Source organism: Thunnus maccoyii, chromosome 22, assembly GCF_910596095.1.
Source record: "Thunnus maccoyii chromosome 22, fThuMac1.1, whole genome shotgun sequence".
Lineage (NCBI taxonomy): Eukaryota > Metazoa > Chordata > Actinopteri > Scombriformes > Scombridae > Thunnus > Thunnus maccoyii.
In genome coordinates this window covers 18,755,892-18,777,863 of record NC_056554.1, presented here as the reverse complement: position 1 = coordinate 18,777,863, position 21,972 = coordinate 18,755,892, and the positions used below count along the sequence as shown (strand labels likewise).

The 21,972-nt window shown below is 41.5% G+C and overlaps 1 protein-coding gene across 2 annotated transcripts in view; it reads right to left on the bottom strand.

Moving 5' to 3' along the window:
* The window catches only part of si:ch211-200p22.4 (phosphatidylinositol-binding clathrin assembly protein), an 80,808-nt gene that overhangs the window by 15,374 nt on the left and 43,462 nt on the right, over positions 1-21,972 (bottom strand). Inside the window, exons 5-13 of one of the 2 annotated variants that reach the window (XM_042400663.1) lie at positions 20,524-20,617; positions 20,052-20,163; positions 19,434-19,540; positions 16,787-16,828; positions 13,075-13,160; positions 12,805-12,928; positions 8,920-9,053; positions 7,065-7,165; positions 5,228-5,338 (exon numbers count right to left, since the gene is read on the bottom strand). In XM_042400663.1, the coding sequence (XP_042256597.1) occupies positions 5,228-5,338; positions 7,065-7,165; positions 8,920-9,053; positions 12,805-12,928; positions 13,075-13,160; positions 16,787-16,828; positions 19,434-19,540; positions 20,052-20,163; positions 20,524-20,617 (911 nt within the window). The remainder of the gene's footprint in view (positions 1-5,227; positions 5,339-7,064; positions 7,166-8,919; positions 9,054-12,804; positions 12,929-13,074; positions 13,161-16,786; positions 16,829-19,433; positions 19,541-20,051; positions 20,164-20,523; positions 20,618-21,972) is intronic. The other variant, XM_042400664.1, reaches the window with a different exon arrangement.

Here is a 21,972-nt window from a genome sequence, read left to right as displayed (position 1 = left end):
TACACACACACAGAGAGAGAGATTCCTGTTTTAAAGCAGATATACTCTACCCGGTTTTTTTACTGTCATACAGCAGCCTCGTTCTATCAGCAGCCAGCCTATAATCCCTGACTCAGTAGCTCGCAGCACTTGTTCTAGATGATTGATATATCTATTCGTAGCTGTCATGTACACACTCTGACTCTGAACGGTGATTAGTTTTGTTCATGTATGTGTGTGTGTGTGTGTTTGTGTGTGTGTGTGAGAGAAAGAGAAAGAGCGTAAAACCTGATTGTGCTTGTCCATTGCCAGTAGGTGCAAATGACAGAGTAATTTCCTGCCTTAGCGTGCGAGTGTGCGAGTGTGCGTGTGTGCGTGTGTGTGTAAGTGCCTGTGTTAACAACTTCCCATGTCAGCACTCATTCAGCTAATGGCTCCGTATTACTCCATCGGTGGAAACCCGGAGGTGTTACGGTGTACGCGCTGTGATGTGTGTACTTGTTGGGAGAATTAAGGGGAAAAAGGTGAGCAAAAAAAAAACTTGAAAATTTGACAGTGAGAATCAAAGCGTAACATGATAAGTTGTAGTTTTGAGTGGAAAAGCCACGCTTTCCTCGCTTTAACTGTAAGAGATTAAAAAAAATAAATCGATACCTTGTGACAGAAACAGAGAGAAAACGAAGACAGGAGGAGAGGTGACAATAAAAAAAAGTGAAAGGAGAACAGGCTGGGTGTGAATGCAAGACAAGACAACTGCTGTGTCCCGGCAAAACACGAAGAGAAGAAGAAGAAAAGAGGGAAAAAAAAGGAGAGAGAAAAAGAGAGGCAACCGATGGTGGAAAAAAAAAAAAAAGAGAGGGAGGAATAATATTTAGTTAGGAAGCGGTGTGTAGGTCTGACAGTGGTGCTGACACAAGAGATTCAGAAAACACTTTTCCTGCTAGCTTAGCAGATGAGAGAAAAAGAGGGAGAGAGAGAGGAAGAGGAGGAGGAGGAGGAGGAGGAGGAGGGGAAGCTTGTGGAGAGTAGAGAAGAGAGGAAGAAGAAAGTTAAAAAAAAGAGAGAAGGAAGGCAAATGAGTAGAAGAAGAGGAAAAGAACTATAGTTTAGCCCAATATCTTTTTAATTCTCCCGACTCTAATTTCTCTTCCATTGTTGGCAATTCCATTATTGTTGTCACTGTGATAAAACACTTTGGCAATGTGGGTGATTTTTTTTTTTTTTTCCTTCTTCCTTTTCTTTTTTTTTTTTAAACCACCGTGTCACTGAATTAAATTGAACAGAGAGAGCAATAGAAGTGAGGGAAAGATAAAGGAGGAGAGAGAGAAACAGGGTGAAACAAACCCTTCTCACACACACCGCAGGGGTGAGCGAGAGGAAGAGGAAAACAAGGAAGGAGGAGGAGGAGGAGGAGGAGGAGGAGGTGATGAAGTGAGCACCGAGGCTGTCGTATCGAAGCGAGAGGATAATGCTATCAGTGTTCTCTTAGGTGTTTCGGCAATGGGCTTGACAGTCGATAGAGTTTAAGATCAACGGGAGGGGAAGGAAGTAAATTCATGTCAGGGGATCAATTACAAAAACGCCGGCAGCGATAAATCTGTTACGTATGGTCGAACGTGACAAACAAAAAAAAAAAAACTTAGCAGGGTGCATTATCTAGAGCCAGAGTACGTTAACACCGCTATCGGTTAAAGTGATGGCTTTCTGTCAGTAAGACGTATGTGTTTGTTACATAAAAAGTTAATTTGCTGGTGTGCTGTTATGTCTCTTTAAGGAGAGAATGAGAAGTTTTTTATGGACTGATCTGACGTGTGAAGAATCGTCTCTTGAGCGACTTGAAACCGGCTCCTTCTGTGTTATATAAGATATGATAATTGAGTGATAAATATATCATTGTGCTCTAACTAAAGATGAACAGGATGTACATTTAACGTCTGCTTGTCTGTGTGTGTGTGTGTGTGTGTGTGTTTAACCTCGCGCGCCGCCGCCACAGCAGCAGCCTCCGCGTTCGTCTGGCGGCCTTCGAGGCAGACGCTCGCGTGTTGAAAGTGTTTTCTGGATGAATGACTGTACTAAACTTGTGTTTCAGGAGAAAAAAAAACAACAAAAAAAACCCTTTTGTGTGGCTGATTTTTATCTGTAGAGCGGGGATACGGGAAGAGACGAGGTCGTTCGTTTGAAATGTGATGTCAGACGTTTTTTGTTCTTATTTATGTTGATGTTTCACAGCTGCGACTGTGTTTTCGGTGTCTCTCACGCTTTATCAGACATGACACCGATATCTAAAATCTCCATTGCATGAATGTAACAAAGAATAAAAGGTGATCAGAGTCATGTTTTCTCATGAAAGGCATCTTAATTTAGCGTTTTGGGAGGAACAAACCTCTTCACATGAAGGGTGAAGGAACAACAGATGGATGAGGGAACCTAGAACAGATGTATAAAAGCTACATATGTGGTAGAAGGAGAAATTATATGGATATAATTCAAATAAATGACATTTGTAAATCCTAAAATCTGATTTGCAACTATTCACTGTATTATATGTTGCATCCTCATGTGAGGCGAGATATAAAAAGGTACCTAACGCAGCGTAGCACAAGAATAGAAAGATCTATTTGCTCAAAAAATCCTAAAGAGGCATAAAATAAACACAGTAATCTTCCATTTAAAAAACACAGAATTTACAAAATTACATCCCTGAGTGTGGGTAGAAAACAAAAAAAAAAAAAGGGACAAAAATAGTCTGAAGGACCGTCGAGAAAAAAAAAAAAAAAACAGCAGATATGAATGAAAAAAATTGAGAAGGCGTATTATAAAGACTTCACAAAAGGAACACTTCAATAACGCACAAATACAGTAAGATGCTGCACGAGAAGAAAGAACAAAAGATGGATTTTTTTCAGGGGGGAGTGAGGACTTTGAATTGTCAGGAGGAGGAGGAGGAGGAAAACGCAGGAGGAGGAGGAGGAGGGAGGAGAGCAGATGGAAAGGAGTTGCCTGGGTGATTCTTGCCTTGTGAAGTGTGATGGGGAGACGATGAGGCAAAGACAAGAGAGGGAGAGACAAAATAAATGGAGGGAGGAGAGGGAGAGGGAGAGGGAAGAGAGGGTGTGAACGACAACAAACACAACAGACGATGCAGAAGCGGACAGATGGGACGGAGCGAAATGACAGACGACGTGCGACGAACGGACACGCGGTTACAAACTAACAAATATATACGAGCACATGTGGACGCATAAAGACACACACAGAGAGAGACGAGAAAAACACAGACGTACAGTAGCTGCAAACACACAAACACACACACACACATACAAGGTTTTTTTGTTTTTTTTGTGAGGTGCTGCCAGTTGCCCAGATGGTGTGTACTGGTAGTTGTAGTGGCAGCTTCAACACAAGCTCTATTAATAGAAAGAAGTTAGTCCGTCCAAAGCCGTAACTAGGCTGCGCACGAGCCTCCCAACTGCTTTCCTGTGAGCAGAGCACAAGAGATCGACGGAGGTTAAACAAGATTAGAGAGAGAGAGAGAGAGAGGTAGGCGAGAAATCAGCGGCTCCCAAACAGAGAATCTGCACTCCGGACTCCTTAAATATTTACAAGAATCTGAGAGGAGCAGCTTTGAATTGGCAAATATTTGAAGAAAGCAACAGCCGCGGCTGTAAAAGAAGGCGACTAATGATGATGATGATGACGACGTGACGGTAATACATGACAGGATCCGCGCTGCTTCCTGGAGGAAAATGAATCGGGTGTTTTCAGATTTATGATCCGTATCCGTATGATAACTCTGTTTTGATCAAGTCGTCCTGCGGCGTTTTTTTGAATGACACGGCGTGTGTGTGTGTGTGCGGCGACCGCTGGTGTGAAACAGCTGGCTGATTAATCCTGGCAAATTTCCAGTAATGCGGATTGATGGGTGCCGGCTAGATAAAAGACGGGAAATAAGTTTGGACCTGGGATAGCGGCTCGAGTGAGACCTCATTGTTTTGTTTCTTAATCAGCTGCTGGTGATGGGTGAAAACTGAAAAGCATTAAATTGCTGTCAAAGAGAAGAAAACTACACCAGAAACTTGATTTAAAAAGTTCACTATCCTCTACTGTAACCTCTTCTGAACTCTTGCGGTTTAAACCTGCAGCTCCGTTTCTTTCTCTCTCTGCCTTTATGATGAAAATAGTCTTTAGATGACCTCTACAGGAAGTCGCTCTTATCTGCTGTGCTTTCCTCGGGAGCTGTCGATAACGCCGCGCGCCGCCTTTACAAAAAAAATAAATAAATAATAAAAAAAAATGATATGCTTTGCGGGAGCGTCTCGGGATTCGAAAGGGTTGAGAGGCAACGAGATTGATTGTGTCAGTTGCTGAGAGGTTAAAAAGAAAGTAAGCTAATAAGAAGGGCCCGGAGCCAGAGTCTCAGACCTGCAACACTTAAGAGCCATCAGTCAGAAGCTGTTACCATAACAGGCAGGAAACCACAACAAGAGAAGCCGAAGGAGTCGGAGACACGGTTCCTACACATTGTCTACTCCTTTCAGGACTTCTAGACATGAATTTCTTTATTGGGTTAGAAGACTTTGGCCGGCGTTCAAGCGGCGTCTGCCAAGAGTTAACGGGAAATAATAACTGAAATGAGACAACAAATAAACAAATGGAACGATAGCGGACTTCTAGAGGCTTCACAAAACTCGTTTTCTGGAGGGAGAATATTCATTTAATCGTCATGAATTTGTAGAAATTGCAGACATGTGTAGGAACCGTGCAAAAAAAAAATAGACGAGTTACCAAGGAAAAGCAGGACTCTGGGATCAGTTAACTTTTGGTTTGATCAATGGAAATAAAACCAGAAAGAATGGATGTGTGCTCCAAAAATGCATGTGGGAAAAAAAAAATCTTTTATTTCTATGGTTACTCCATTTCTGAAGCAAATCCACCTCTTTAATTACCTGAATTAAAAAGTTAACTGACACCCAAGTCTGGATTGTTTGAACTGGTGTTATAAAAGTTAGCTATTAGAAACTATATACTGGAACAACAAGCTATTTGACAGAGCTGGAAAGCTACAAAATGCCCACCCAGTGAAAGGAACAACCACAAGTTCCTGGAACTAGTCAGAGGGTTAGTTAAACGCTACGGCCGTGCTTGCCAGCGAAAAAGCCAAAAAAAAAAAAGGTTTTAGTTTTCAGTCTGGCTCTGCCTGGACAGTCAGACAGAGAGAGAGAGAGAGGAGGGGGCGGGGAGGCTTTACCGGGTGCAGGTTGCGGGCCGTTGTCGCTGGGCGCGGCCTTACTCCCGAACACAGCATCGAAATCTACGGTCATGGCCGTGGCGGTCTGCTGCAGAGGCTGGCTCTCCAATCCTGAGGGATGTAGTTAAATGTTTGTTAAAGCAGCTGCGTGAGATAACAGTTGGCAGATGACTTTCCCCTTTAGGAATAGCTTTATCTGACAAGGTTTTATTTAAAAAAAAAAAAAAAAAAGAGAGAGGGAGATATATACATCAGATAGTGTTGAAACCATAGCTCTGCTCTGGTAAGGATTCCACCACCTCCCACTAAACTAATCCCATTAGATTAGGAACGGGGGGGACATTACAGTCTCCAGCGTACTGCCGTGTCGGCTGCATTGTTGTTGCTTAGTAACTTGGGATTCGAGGCTGTGCTGTCGGGAATGTCAGGCTTTCAGGGGAGAGTTAAGCCCGCGCGAGAGGAAATCCACTGATGCACCTTTTGTTTTTTTTCCCCGTCTTCATCTGCATCCCTGTTGGGGATTAGGGCTTTCGGAGGAGCGGTTGTCTTCGAAACAAGAATACACACGACAGAATTCACAAAAACAGATCGCCACGGTTACCATTTATAGGCATGTAGCTGTTACAGGTAACCTTTCAGTGAACATGGCAGGGATGGAACCTTTAATTAAGATGATTTAGAGCTGATTAAACAACCTTTTTCTAATGTTTTTTGCCTTTAAGTGCATGTAACCTGCTCTTAACTTAAATGTTGAGACTATTTCTGTGTAATTATATGCATGTAGGTGTAAGGCGATTTTCTCTCTTTTCATCAGTTCTGCTATTATTGCCGTGCCAAAAAAAAAAAAAAAAAAAAAAGGCATGAAAAGTTTCCTTTATTCTGCGTTCTGACTGTGAAAACTTCATCTGTGTCTAAGGCGTTTACAGCCTCGGACGTTTAAGTGAAGTAAAGTATTCCTTGTGTTCTTCTTGAGAGAAGCACGGGGAGGAGGGGGAGGAGAAGGGGGGGGGATAGTTATCTCAGTTCCTGTGTCGGAGCCGCTGATGGTGTGAAAGGCTGATATCTAAAGCTAGCTCCGTCTCTGAAGTCTGGCCCAACTCTTTTCTAAATGGCTTCAGTTTTAATCCTCTGCGCTCGGTTTAATACTCTTCGCTAACAGCGCCGCCAGATGCATCTCCCTGCTACTTTTTTTTTTTTTTTTGATTTGAGCGAGCTGATTGCAGGCTGAAATGACAACTCATGCTGGATATACACACACACTGTACAGCAGAGCTCATATGTGAAAGTGTATGTTGTTGCTCGGCGTTTTTTTTCCCGCGGCGGGAAACATTTTCCACTCTGACAAACGAGAAAACGAGGAGAGAGAGAGTTTGAATCACTGCTGACATTTTCCACGCTCTGGTTTATTGAGCTGTTTAGAGTGTGAACGCATGGTTACGGGATTTATTATTACAAAATACTGTGAATATTTACGATACGCCCGTTACACAAAACCGGTTGAACTGTGTGTCGACTCTCCACGAGATGCCGGCTCGGGGTCACGCAACATTAGCTTCTGAGGAAAAAAATCGAGAGAATGATGGCGAGCGGATGGATGGTTTGAATAAATAGACAAATGGATGGACTGACAGATGGATGGGTAGATACGTGAATGACTACCCGGAGGGAATATATCTTCCTAGAAGGGCTGCTGGAAAAAAAAAATTTAATTATATTGTTGAGTGAGTTTTTGCTCAGAAGTAAACTTATTTGTGTGTACATCTATATCTGACTTCATATATATGTTTAATGCAGAGGTGTGTGTGTGTGTGTGTGTGTTTGCTTGTCGGTAGCGTACCTCCCCAGGCACTGTTGGCGGTGGAGATGGAAGGAGTGCTCTGCACAGCAGGGATGAAGGCCGGCTGAAGATCAAACAGGTCACTGTTCAGGTTGGGCACACTGAGGAGAGAGAGAGAGGAAGTAGAAAAAAGGAGGAGAGGAGAGGAGTGATGGACGGAAAGGAAAATAAAACAGAGCAAAAGCAGAGAGAAACGGAAAAGGACAGATGGAGATTTGGCGTTAATATTTAATCAATTGGGCGTAAATATCTGAAGGCACCACTAAAAAATGTTCATTTGTCACAGATAAGGATTAATCTTCACTCTCAGAAGGGCTGTAAAAACTTCCACAGGCCAATAAAACAGTTAGGAGCATTAAATTCAGAAGTGTGCGTGCGCGCTTATGTCGAGTATAAATTCTAGTCTGATTATCAAGAATAAATAGTCTCACTGTAACTCTATTACGGCTGGATGGACTCAAGTCGAGGGGTGTGATGCGAGGGGATTTTTTTTGTTGCAGCGGGCAACTTAAAAACATCTTAAGAGTTTAAATACTGACTGTAAGTATTACTTTACATAAGGAGGAGGTTTATTTCCAAAAAAAAAAAAAACCTGTTCATCATCATCGCTGGATGTCTGAGAGTCACAGCAGACTGAGACGCTTTTTAAATAATAACAACTGTTTTGTTTTGAACGTGTTAACCATTTTTGACTGACTTGACGCTAGTTACTTTACTGTGTTTCATCTTGACCTTTTTAAAGTTATATATACTTATTGTTGATGCTATTCATAGTCGCTATTTTTTCTGCAGCGGCGGCAATATAATGTGTTTACATTCTGCAGTTATGTCTCTATGTAGCGGGATTAAAAAGAAAACATGGCAGCGTGTAGTTCAGCTTTTTGAATGTTATCTCATTAATAATCAGCCTCGTTGTTTACCGTTGGCTCTCCTGACACGGTGTTAAATTAGCGTTTTCCTTCTGCTGCTTAATATTAAAAATGTTCAACTGGGTTAAAAAAACAAGGGCGGTAATAATATATCAAAATGTGTCTACAAAATAAGTCTGGATTTCAGTGCATCAGTTCTAAATATCGCAGAGAGGAATGGAACAAAAAGGAGAAAAACGCTGCTCACCTCATCATCTAACAAACTTTACCGTATGCAAAAAGATGAAAATCAGTTCTTGGTTGATCTTGGCATGACAGAAAAAAGGCAATTACCGTATTGGCTCTGAATGTTTTATTCTGGAAATTACATTTGAACAAGTGGAGGGAGAGGAGAGGGGGTGGAGGGGTGGAGGTGGAATAGACAATTACGTTGCTCGCGAGATCAGATTGCGGACCGAGCTGTCAAGTAGCCAAAAATTACTGCTGCTGTCACACATGATGAAGAGCTCAAACAAAAAAAAAAAAAAAAACACCTAAAACTGCCAAAGAAAATAATTTTGACCTCTTCCAGGAGCGAAGCAGCGGAGTGTGTGACGGAGAGACAAGATATATAAATGTTGGATTTACATTTTTGCTTTAATGGAAGTATTGGAAGTGTGTGATTGTTTGGCTGCGCTGTAAACAAATAAACCAGTTGCTCGCCTGTATTTCTGTCAAAGTAGCTGCTCAAGGTGTGTTTGCTGCCTCCAGGAATTCTGGGAATTGTAGTATTAACCATGTATCTACCTACCTATCAAACTACATATATTACTTATTATTCCATGTTTCAGAAATGGAGAGGACTTCTTCAAAAGCACTACATTTTTAATTGGTGGATGTCTTATTTATCTTTTTGCCTAACTAGTCTGTTTTTGCCTCGTGTGTGTGTGTGTGTGTGTGTGTGTGTGTGTGTGTGTGTGTGTGTGTGTGTGTGTGTGTGTGTGCACCTGTTGGCAGACATCGTGGAGCTGAACAACTCTGGGGTTTGTGTGACGTGGTTGTTGTTGGCACTGCCTATCGACTGGCTGCTGGGGGAGGCAGAGGGCGGAGTCTGCATGCTGATCTCTTTCAGGCGCTGGTCCTAGAAAACACACACACACACACACACACACACACACACACACACACACACACAAAACCAGGAAAAAAAAAAAAACACACACAGAGAGAAAAACACCACAATGTGATGAGGAAGACAATGGTTAAACAGTCATTTCCCATTGGAAATGAATAGGAGTCTTGTTTCCAGTAAACGCAAATCCTGGAAAATTACACACACACACACGCACACACACACTCCAGCGGATACATACACACTCTAAAAAAAAAAAAAAGGTGCGACACAAACACAAAGGCAGACGAAACAACATGTGAAATGAAATATTTCTATCCAGTATTCATGAAGCCTATTTAACGCCAGCTATGCTCTGCTGCTGACAAGTAACTTCTCGTGTTAAGAGCCCTTCTGGTCTTGTCAAACATCTCGTGTTGAACATGCTCGCTGTCGGGTCGTAATGAGTGAAGAAATAAAAGAGGCATTGTGTATATATGTGTGTGTGTGTGTGTGTGTGTGTGTGTGTAAATATGTGCGCTTTGGTGATATTCAGATAGTTTCTTGGCTTTAAATGTAAGACTAGAAGCCAGGCCTGTCTCCAAAAAGACTTTCCAGAGCGGGTTTATTGCTCAGTTTCTCCTGCCAAGGTTGCCTGATGGTGCTGGATTCAGCATACACAACAATATATTGACAGACAATTAGTTTAAAGTACTTTAAAACTAATTATATTGATTTCTAGTGACAAAAAAACTCTTTTCTTGTGATTCTAAAAAAAAAAGCTGCAGCCCGTCTTTAACAGTGTTTGACCCTGTGCTGCTGAGACCCAGGTGCAGCTAAAACGCAGACTATTGTTCTCTCCGGTGACACAAACACAAACATCAGCAAAGCTCCGACCTCTGCTAAAGCTGAGCTGAAACACACAAAAAAAAATAAACAAAACCCACAGGTTTCCAGTTTTGCAGCGTTTTCAGTTGATTGGAGACGATCGAGCAAAGACACACGACCGTACCTGTGTATCTCTTTCATTTAGCACAGACGGTGGCGAAAATATTGCTGATATTTTCACTATCAGTTCACTAATAAATGCTTTACAGTGTCAAAAACCTGCTCTCAGGTAAGAACCCCCCCCCCCCTCCCGCGACTGGATAACACAGGAAATAAAATACCCGCTCAGCCAAGATCAACACTGCGGTACTTTGAAGTTACACGTTTGCCGTCCTCCAGACTTTCATTTCTTGCATGGATTTTTGAAAAGGCACCTTCGGGGTCAGTTTGATGCCTGCTGGTAACAGCGGGGGGGGGGGGGGGAATCTGACTGTCAACAACTTCCTATGACAACACATTTTAAATGTTATGTGAAATGAAAGTGGATGTAAATCCCCCCCCCCCCTCCCAAAAAAAAGTACTTTCTGTCCATGCAGTTTATAAAACAGGTTAACTGAGTTTTGCTGTTTTATTGCTCATCTCACACAGGATTTCTGTCTTTATATTCCATGTTTCTATATTTCCCGCTGGATCTTATTACTTTTGCTGCTACAATGACCTAATAACAGTTTTTTTTTTTTCTTTCTTCCTCCAATCCTCTCTCAGAACATGCTCTGTTTGGTAGACAAGTGAGGCAATTTACAGTACAACAGAAGTGTACGTTTCTACTACGGACGGTCACAGCGGGGATGGAAATGCTGTTTCTCACACGGCGCCTTTGTCGGTTTTTATTAATGCGAGGCAACGCGGGTGTTTTAATTCAGCTCAAAAACTTTAAACTATGGAAATTCCAATTTACTTTTCAACCTTCCCCAACCTTTAAAAAAAGGAATTTGGACTTTGAGCAGATTAATAAACACAATCTCCTGCTGTAGCAGCCTGAGCCGGGCCGACTCCTCTTCATTTATATTCTGACAGTGTAGCGAGGAACAAATGGGAACTGCTGTTATTGTTTGGGCTAAGGCCCCAGCTGGACAGTAGCAGTGTGTATGTGTGTTTGTAATGAGTGTGTATGTGCGTGTTGAGTCCATATGGACGCCAGAGCTCGCAGACAGCTGGACTAGAGTATTCGGGCGACCCCTGCTGACCTCGGCGCTCTCTCTCTCTCTCTCTCGGTTTCTTACTCTCGCTTTATCTTCTCTCTCCTTTCTAACTAAAACCCAAAGGTAAATCGGTGGACCTTGGCAGAAACAGGGCAACCAAGGGCACGGAGTAAACAGCGCGCTAAAATCCAATCAACGGCGTGCGCAGACAAACACACTGAGATACGCTGGCAGCACATACTGCGTCTAATCTGCCAGGGTATGCTTCATATACACACACACACACACACACACACAGAGATCAACAAAGCTCACACAGATACTGGCAACACTACTAGACACATACTGTATCTTCTCCACCAGGATGTAAGCACGCTTAACACGCGCACGCCCAACTCGTGCACGCTCGCTCACAACAGAGCCGTGCGGCCGTGTGTGCCCCTGTTTTGTAGCCTTCGCTGCTCTTACTCAATTACAGTTTGCTGTAAGGGAGGACTCCCAGGGCTGGAGCAAGAAATGTCAACACATTTTACACTTGACTTTTCTATTGCTCGGCTCGCCCGTGAGACTTTTGGCCTTTATCCTCAACCGCGGTTCAAAAAAAAAAAAAAAAAAAAACTCACCAAACAGCAAAGTCGCCGGGCAATCTGCAGTCTTCAGCAGCCACATAGTCAGTGTGATTTCTACAGCACAGCAAACTGGAGCACTGTATGTAGTTTTTTTTTATTTTTTGTATTAGCAATATGTGCCTTTTGTCAGAGCTCAAGTGTTATGTGGTTGCAGTTTTTTCTCTCTCTCTGCTAGCACAGTCACGGCAGGGTTTTAAATCTAGGACAATAACTGCAGTTACACTTGTCATTTTGAGATGAATTTTTGTGTTTCTGTAGTTCAGATCATCTGAGAACAAATCCTTGTCTGCCCACACGTAGCCTGAAAGAGGCTCTCTGTATCCAATATCTACCATCTCAAATGTACAGTATATTATTTTCATCTCGTGTTTGACCATTTACATGTTTTGTTTACTGTGGTTCTAGAAATTACAAGGGGGGGAAAAAGTCTGATAATTACCATGTCTGGTTTTGGAGGGTGTGAGCAAAATCTGAAAAAATAATAATATATTAATAATTTAAGCCCTTTTTCCAAGCAAAAATGTTGAATTTTCTCTACTTCGTGCTTCTCGATTGTAAGAATTTGCAGCTTTTCTGTATTTTCTGTCACGGTAAATAAAATATATCGTTGTTTTTTGGACTGTTGGTCAAACGAAACAAGACATTTTACAGATCAAAAGACTAAATCGAGTCAATAATCAGCAGATTAATTGATGAAAACAACTGTTTCTTGCAGCTCTGGCTTCTATTTTTTACAAAGAAGATAAAACAAGCAATGCTACATATTTCTTTATGATAGTGAATTTTAAATGACCAGAATCCTCTTTATTGGTATTAGCAAGATGCTAAGTTAGACATGGATAACCAACGTGGTAGTGGAGGAAAATTCTTCTACTTGAATCGATCTTTTAATTACTTAAAGCACTGAATGTGTTTGACTCAACGCCTCCCTTACAAATCCAGCTAACGTTCAGAGCTGCTGAGAGCTGCTTGAATCAGAGCAAGAGAAGAAGAAAAAGGGGGTGACAGCAGTAACTATTAGACCTGCTGCTGCTGCTGCTGCTGCTTGCTGGCCTTTCTGCTGTTACAGCGCTGACTCTGACCCCCCCTACTTTGATTCAATATAAGTATCAAACCGGTTACCTTAAGAGCCTGCAGTCTGGCCTGTTCCTCCTCCAGGGCCTGCTGCTTCTCCTTTTCATCCATGCGGCTGAATGACATGCCGGTGGAGGAGAGAGACGAGACGGCGCTGGACAGGGTGGATGCTCTGCAAGGCGGGAGGCAAGGATGGAGGAAATATAGATGTTTTATTCTTTTTTTTTTCATTCTATTCGACTTTTCTGGATGTGTTTCTGTTATAACTGTACTTTGGGTTGCGATATGATGTAACTGGCGGGTAATTAAGATGTCTACCTGGTGTCTGCATTCAATTCCTTGGTCTTCTTGCCCTCCAGAGAGGCCAGGTGCTGCTCCAAAGCCTCCAGGAGGCTGCTGGGGGCCTGATGAAACACAGATAGTAAGAAGAAGAAGAAGAAGAAGAAGAGGAGGGGGGGGGGTAAAAGTGAGGAAAGAAATCAGCTGAACTTGTTAGAAAATCATTCTCTCTTTCTGTCTCACTCATATGCACTAAAAAGACCCGCCTACACATACAGTTACACACACTCTCACACACACATATACACACAGCACCCAGAGTTAGTTGGTCTCACAGGAAGGTAACAGAGTGCATCAGGCTCCAAGAATAGCCATGGCAACATGCAGCAAACACTCACACTGTTAGCAGGAGACTCAAAGGAGAGAGAGAGAGAACAAAGGAGGAGGTTTGGAAAACAAAGAACGAGGAAAAAGGTGGGAGAGCGGAGGAGAGGTCGCGCCACTTCTTGCTCAAAAAAAAAAAAAAAAAAAAACACGCTGGAAACAAGAAGGTAAAAAAGCGAGCGAGACAGCTGCGTTATTTGAACTGTAAAAATCAGTTGTTCTTTTCTTTTTTTTCAGATCTAAAACTTTAACACACAGAAAAGAGAGAAAGAAATAGTTCAGCTCTCATTTGAGCTGATTTCAGCTGGCAGAGGAGAGGAAATTCTTCCACTGTGAAAATATGACAACGTCATGTCTGTCTCTCCATCCGCAAGAATGTGAAGTGTGCTGTCGGTAGGTTTGCAGGCATGCACGCAAACACACATACACACACACACACACACACACACACACATTTGGGAGTGTTTTGGCTTGTGATTCCTTTGCGGCTGACTAGACGGTGGGTTCTTGCCAAAACTGGTTGCCTGGTTGTTAAAGAAACAGTGACTTTTAGGCGAGAAAGAGACCATCTTCAACTGTCAGTGGGTTTGAATAGGTGAAAAGGAAGACCTTGCCTGGTCAATATTAGCTCTGACACACACACACACACACACACACACACACACACACACACACACACACACAGAGCAGGGTGTCTGTTTCTCCTCAGCTCTTGACAAGTTGTTGCTTTGCTTTTATCTCAATAGGCGTTTAGTAACAGCTCTAACTTTGGAAGGCACGGAGACGTGGAGGACAAGGTAAAAAAAAAAAAAAACACCCCTTTCTCCGCTCTCATGTTCCTTTTTTGTGTGTGTAATGATTACACGGTAACACTCGGGTCATCCGATATTAAAGTACCTCCGCCATGCATGTTGAAGCGACGATGTCGTGCATGACAAATATGAAAATAAACAACATCTAAAAAGGAGGGGATGGAATTTAAATGAGTGAGTGGAAAACCCGGTGCAGGGATTCTTTCATGCAGATGAAGATGGGAAGGGGAGGAAGCAGAAGGGGTGAAGCCTCATTTTCTATTCATGAGGTTTCATGGCCTTTTTTCGCTTGTCGTGCCACAGCTCTGCGTGCGCGGGTTTTGCTGTGAGTCTAAGCGTGTGTGTGTGTGTGTGTGTGAGAGCTACGAGCAAGCCACCTGGGGGCCGACACACACATATTGTACTGAGTCAACATCCCGACACTCCACGTTAAAAAAAAAAAAAAGAAAAACAAATAAAAAGCATGCTAGTGAGTGTATGAGGTGTAAGTGTGCGGTTACACACACACGCACACACTGTGAGGAAGTATGATGTTCATGCGGGAGGGTTTAGCAGGTTGGAGGAGGTAAGCAATACAGTATGCAACCCACCACCTACAATGTATGATCCTTTTGTTTTCTGCGACACAGGAGGGAGAAGACAACAACAACAACAACAAAAAAAAAAAAAAGTCTATTTAACGACTACAGTAAACTGTGCAGCTTTACTCTTGAGTTCAAACACCCACATAGTCAATTCACATGCTGTTAACTTCCAGCTTTACACTCTGTAATGATTTTTAGTAAAGCGTGGCCAAGGTCGTGTTCTGCTGAGGCCGTTAAACGTTACAGTTTACAGTGTTTGTGTGTGATTTTTTTTTTAATAAGATTTCTTGAGGCAGAAAAGCACCGCAGGTTGCCAACTTTTCAGTATCACTATGTGGCAAAAGTACCTGTGGTTTAGTAAACTGTAAACCGGAGCTGCAACAAATGATTACATCAATAAATCTGTCAGTTGTTATTAGGGATGCACCTATTCATGTTTTTATCTCCCGATTCAGACGCCTCGACTCAGACGTCTGCTGCTGCCGACCCTTTGCTATCTTTTTTTGGCTCTAAAAAATTTAGTGACAGTAAATTTTATGGGAGGTCGCTGACTAGAAACTGTATTAAAATGTGGATCCGTCACATCAGAGGCCGATCTGTGTGAGAGATCAAACTGTTGTATGTCCGGTTGTTATTTTTGATGAATGAAATGTCAAAAAATAGTGAAAGAATATCAGCTGGAACTTCCTGCTACTTTTAAAACTGCTTGTTTCATCTGATCGGTTGTCAAAAAAACCCCAAAATTCTTCTATTTTTAAAAAAAAACTTATTTACAATGATAGAAAAAGCATTATACCTCACATCTGGTAAGCTGTAACCAGCAAATGTTTGACGTTTTTGTTTGGTAAATCACATAAATGATCAACTGCTTGTCAAAATGGTCGAATCGATAAGATATCTGACAGGAAGTGAATCAACAAAAATAATGATATATTATAATTTAAGCCCTTTTTCAAGCAAAAACGTTGAATTTTCTCTTCTTCTTGCTTCTTAATTGTAAGAATTTGCAGCTTTTCTGTATTTTCTGTCACGGTAAATAAAATATATTGCTGTTTTTTGGACTGTTGGTCAAATGAAACAAGACATTTTACAGATCAAAAGACTAAATCCAGTCAATAATCAGCAGATTAATTGATGAAAACAACTGTTTCTTGCAGCTCTGGCTTCTATCTTTTTAAGACTATGATTACAAAGAAGATAAAACAAGCAAATCTACATATTTCTTAATGATAGTGAATTTTAAATGACCAGATTAAAATGCAAAATTAAATTAACTTCATATGTGTGCCTCTCTTAGACCCTCGTAAACCGTCGGGAGGATGAAAACCACGATTCTTTGTGTTCACAATTAGGTAAAAAAGGCAACTTTATCCTTGACAATTAGAAAAACAAAAAACATGGAGTTGTTTCCCTCGTAGCGATGCCGTCTTGTATTTTTTAAGCTCTTTGTTGTTGCGGCTATTATTATTTTTTATAGTTTCAAGGTCTTTCATTCGTTCGCGGTTGCTCGGGGGTTTTCGAATCCACGTGACGAAAACTTGCATCAGGAGTGTTTAAGCAGGTCGACTTAACACACATCAGCCTGTCGGTGGATCTATAACGAGCATTTAGAAGTGAAAGAGAAAGCAGGAAAGTGAAAGAATCAATCAAACCAGAGGGGAGCTGCCTGGACTCGAACAGTAAGATCAGGTTAAACGCGATGGTTGTTTGAAATAAAAAAAAAAAAAAAAAAAAGGAGCGAGTGAAGAAGAGAGAATGAGTGAACGATTGGTAAGAGGAAGGAGGGAGGGATGGAGGGGGAGTACAGTTATATGTAGGGGGTGAAATAAGGTGTGAGTGGATGAATGAAAGCACAGCGAGACCACATGTAGTGTCGAAGAAGGTGAGAGAGAGAGAGAGAGAGAGGGGGAAGAGCGAGAAAACGAGGAGAATCAGAGAAAGTGGAAGTGGAGAGGTGAGATGTACACTGACCTGTGAGAGGTCTGGGATGTCACCCTGATCTATTCCAACTTGCTGTCGTCAAAAAACAAACAAAAATCAACAAAACAAAACAAAACAAAAAAAGGGGGGGGGGGAAAGGTAGGTGGGATAAAAATGGAGAAGAAAAAAAATAATAATAAAGAGAAGGGAAAGGGGTTCATTTAAAAAAAAAAAGATGAGAAAAGAAAACAAAAAAACAAGGGAGTCATTACTTCATGCAGTGGCAGTGTCAACATAAACGACAACAGAAATAAACAAGAAAAAGTTTTCCGACATCTCGATTGGCCGACGAATCGACCAATCCTCACAGTGAATGAGCATGATGACTGAAACAGTGATATAAATATGCCTGACCAATGAGGGAGAGCGAACGAGTGGATGATGATGTGACACTGAAAAACACTTAACACTTATAATAATAAAAAAAAAGGACAGTTACGCCAAAAATCACCTGGGAAAAAGGACTCAGACAGATAAACATTTGTGTTGGACATGTCGACCTCTTCGGACACAGATAAAGAACAATAACTCCTCGACTGTTTAACAATCATGAACATGGCCTTGGGGTTTTTTTTTTTCTTTCTTTCTGTGAAATATATTTTTTATCATCAGCTTTATTCATGGAAAACAGTGATAATAGTTGATAAAAGTTGTATTCAAATGACTCTAACGATGCCGTTCTAGACGTCTTGCTAAGATTTGTTTTTATGGATTTTGTTTTCGCACCTTTTTCTTTCCCTGAAATCGACAAACCGGGTGAATCCAGGTCTGAGTTGTTGATTTCAATAATTAAAACGTCAGCCACGGAGGAAATATAATATGAAGGACGTGAGCAGAAAACACTGAATTAAATCCTCACCATAACTGCTTTTTTTGTGCAGCTTTCCGATAAAAAAACACCAATATATACACTCAACATCTTGATATCTAAAGCCTTACTATCAGATTGACTGTCTGCCTTTAAAGGAGACATGTAAAAAATTAAATTACGGTACACTATTGTCACTATTTCTGCTACATTTTTCACAGCAAAAGCACCTAAATTAAAACAAACTGACTATTTATTTTCTTCTCCTAAAACGGTCTCCAGAGTGTGTTAACCTGTGTGGAGATGTGCAGGGAAAACTGAACTTTGTATAAACGCAAGCATTTCATATGAAGAGGAAGAAGAAACAACAACAACAACAACAGTGACGTACGGCTTCATGCGAGTGTTGTTCTCTTTATTGTCTACCTGGACAGCTTGTTTACAGTTAAACGTCGTTATCTACCGCCGTTCTCTCACTGAAATGTCACAAAACCAGACACAGAAGCGGTATATTGTTCCTTCTTCTGTGCCTGATTTGCTCATCTGTCCTCTGCACATGCCCAGTTGGAGGAGAAACATCCGTTTTGCCGTTTTAATATAGATGAAAACTGCATTTTAGAATCTAGCCGGCTTAATGTAGACGTTCAGTCTTCAAGGACTTATTAGATTGTCGGCAGAGCATTATACCTACATCACTTTTACAGCACAAGGTCAAAAACATCTATAAATACAGATACTGTATCACATGTTCACATTCATGTCACTTTTCATGGTACTAGCAGGCTGTGAAAGTGCTTTTCCTGCGTTATTATGAAAAAAGTCTGCTAAATCTACTGAGAAACTTGTCAAATTAAGGATTTAAAATGTACCGCGCGGGTCTTGTCACAGTGAGGATGTCAACAACGCATGCTTTGAGTGCTTTTAAGGTTGATTTTTTGAAGTCTTAACGTCCCTTAAAGTGCTGTATTAAGAGAGGCTGATCCGAGTAATACTTTAAATGGATGGTATATGTTTAGAAAACCTATTTCCACATCAGAGTAAGGCTTTAAAAAAAAGGCCTTGACACATTTGAGACATGGAGAAACTCATTATTAGTTTACTGTTTCTATTGTTTTTGAATTAATTGTCCAGGGAGCTCCTCAAAACCTAATTATAATGAGACAATGGAATTTGATTTGGACAATTTATTTGAATGTACATTAATAGAGAGAGAGTGAGTGAGTGTGAGCCACCCGTGTAGTTCCTGCGCTGACGTTACAGTAGCTGATTCTCACTTGTTTCAAGTCTGCTGAAACAAAAGGAGGGAAGGGGGAAAAGGGAAATAGGGTACGGGGAGGGAAAGAAAAAGAAAGAAAGAAAGAAAGAGGGATGATCTGTGGGCACCGGGCGAAGGAGAGCCACATGAGCATCCGTCTTTGTCAGGAGAGAGAGAGGGAAGAGAGAGGGAGTAGAGAGGATTAGATGGAGGAGTGTGGGGAGCGGAGGGATAGGGAGCTAACGGAGCGCCTAACCACATCCTCCATCTTGGGGTTATTTTGGGTTTATATATGTATATGTGTGTGTGAGAGAGTGTGTGTGTGTGTGGTTGTACTGTATGTGTCAGTTGTTGGTGACAAGGAAGACAGGAAAGAGAGAGGAAAAAGGTAAAAAAAAAAAAGGTACTTTGAACGGGAGTTGCACTTCCAAAAAAAATCCAGGGGTAGAACTTAAAAAATACTGAAGAAATCCTGTCTATGATGTGTGTGTGTGTGTGTGTGCACATTTATGTACATCTGTGAGTGCATGTGTGTGTGTGTGTGTGTGTGTGTGTGTGTGTGTGTGTGAATATACCTCGGCCACTTTGAGGAACTCTGACAGCTTCGTCATCCTGTAAAGAAATTTCTTGTAGATGTCCAGAGCATCTTTACACTGGTTCTTCTTCATGTCAAAGTATTTCTCTGCAGAGACGGAGGAGAGGGTGGAAGAGGAGGAAGATAGAAAATAAAAAACAGATAGTGATGATGAAAGCGGAGGGAGGAGGGTGAAAAGGCCAGGAGTGAGCGAGATGAAGGAGAAGAGGAGGAGGAGGAGGAGGAGGTAGCGTTAAAGGAAGTGAGGAAGGGAGAAAGGAGGCGGGAACAATCAGTGCATGACTTAGCAGCTACATGACAGCTTGTCAAAACCTTCTCTGCTGCCGTGACAACCAGAGTTGGTGCACAGGTGTGTGCGTGTGTGCTGCTGTTGTGTTTACATATCTGCCAGACATGAGCGAATGTGTGTGTGTGTGTGTGTGTGTGTGTGTACGCACAAAACAAACTGTAGCTTTTACTTTCACCTCATCATTTCTGACACATCCAGGAGAGAGCGAGCATCAGCTGGCTGTGTACAAACTCGCTGTAGGTTGTGTTTATCCTGTGTGTGTGTGTATGATCATATGTGTGTGTGTGTGTGTGTGTGTGTGTGTGTTACCCAGTAGGTTGATGACCCCTTCATTGTAAGCAGCAAACAGCCTTATGGAGTCTTTGAAGAGCAGCATGAAGGCTGAGTTGATCACTCCGTTGGTCAGCTCATTAGGGTTGGCCTGCAGAGCACAGAGAGAGAGAGAGAGAGAAAAGTAAGACATCTCTATCACTTCTTTCAACATCTTTCCACAAAAAAAAAGGAAATATCTCTTTCAAACATCTGCAAACATGTTTTTCCACTTTTGCATGAAGCAAACACATCAACACATACAAAGAAATTTCATTTAAGTGCACAAACACATAGAAACTTCAGCTAAAACTTCAAATCTGTCACCATAATATGCTTCTTTTCACTCCCATCAATAATGACAGGTGACAGAATAGAGTCTCTACTTTGCAAACAACTTTGACAAGCATACATTACACACATATATATACAAAACACAACAACAACAACAACACACACACACACTTAATACCTGGAAATCCAGCAGAGCATCCAGCTGGTTCTGAATGATGGGCAGCGTCTTAATCAGCTTCTCTGTGCTCATGGTACGCATCACACCGTCGATCCTGTACACAGATAAAACGAGAAGCAAACACACACACACACACACACACACAGAATTGTAGCGGGCACCTTGTTGGGGGGGGAAATTCTGATGCAAATGTTGATGCAAATTAGGAAATACACGACAAGGAATGAATAAGTGATGAGAAACTACGGGGAATAAGAAGAAAAGTAATGTTTTGCATAGTTTCCTCGGTGATGTGAAGTCTTTACAGCTTCTTGAAGTGAAAGGTTTGCGATAAATGGCGACTGAAACATTTTTTTTTTTTTAAATAATCAATGAGATGCTGCTCGGTAGAATCAGCGTGACAAAGGATTCAGTGTCATTTCACAGCAGTAGGACTTTCTGGAATTGAAATGATCTTCACAAGAAAAGATGCACCCACTGTCACTTTCACACACAAGTCTCCAACTTGGAAAGTGTTGTGATTAGTTGATGCACTGAAATATTACATTTATTTTGTCTTATACATGTACAATAGCTCACATTAAAAAGGAGTACTTTGACATTTTGGGGAAAAGACGCTTATCTGCTTTCTTGCCAAGAGTTAGATGAAAAGATTGCTCCCAACTCTTAGATCTGTCCGTTAAATCTTAAACTACAGCCAGCAGCTGATTAGCTTAGATTAGCATAAAGACTGGAAGCAGGGGGGAGAAACAGCTAGTCTGGCTCTGACAAAAAAAAAAACTTCTAGCACCTCTAGAGCTCACAAATTAGCATGTTATATGTTTTGTTTATTTGTTTAATCCGTACACAAACAGTAATATAAAAATGACATTTCGTCGTCTTACGGGGCTGGAGTTTAGAGTGATTTCCTAGAGTAGCAGCTGGTTGCCTGGCAACCTCGCGATGATGAAAAGACTTTGGGAAATCACAGCATCCAGCCAAGTGGCAGCACATAACCTCCCTCTAGAAAAACCACAACTTTTAAGCTAATGGGCTGCTGTAGTGCACAGATATGAGAGTCGGAGCGATCTTCTCATCTTATTCTCAGCTAGCGAGCTAATAAGTGTATTCCTCAAAAATATCAAAGTATTACTTTAAAGAACAAAACAAATTATAAGACACTAAATTGAGGTCAAAGATTTCTTAATTCTTATGTTTTTTAAATGCTTTCACACTGGTTCATTTCTTTGTTTAACCCAAACACGCTTTTTTTTTCCTGCAATATTTGTGAGCCGGCGCCCTGCGACACAGGAAGCTTCTAAATGAAGTAAGACGTTTCCTGTGTTGTCTAAAAACATCTTCACACAATACTCTACTATAATAGATACTGAGTGTTGACATCAAAATGAAAAGATTTTGAAGAGGAAACAACCTCGGCTGTCTTGTTTCTGCCTATTGCTTTTCTCTCGC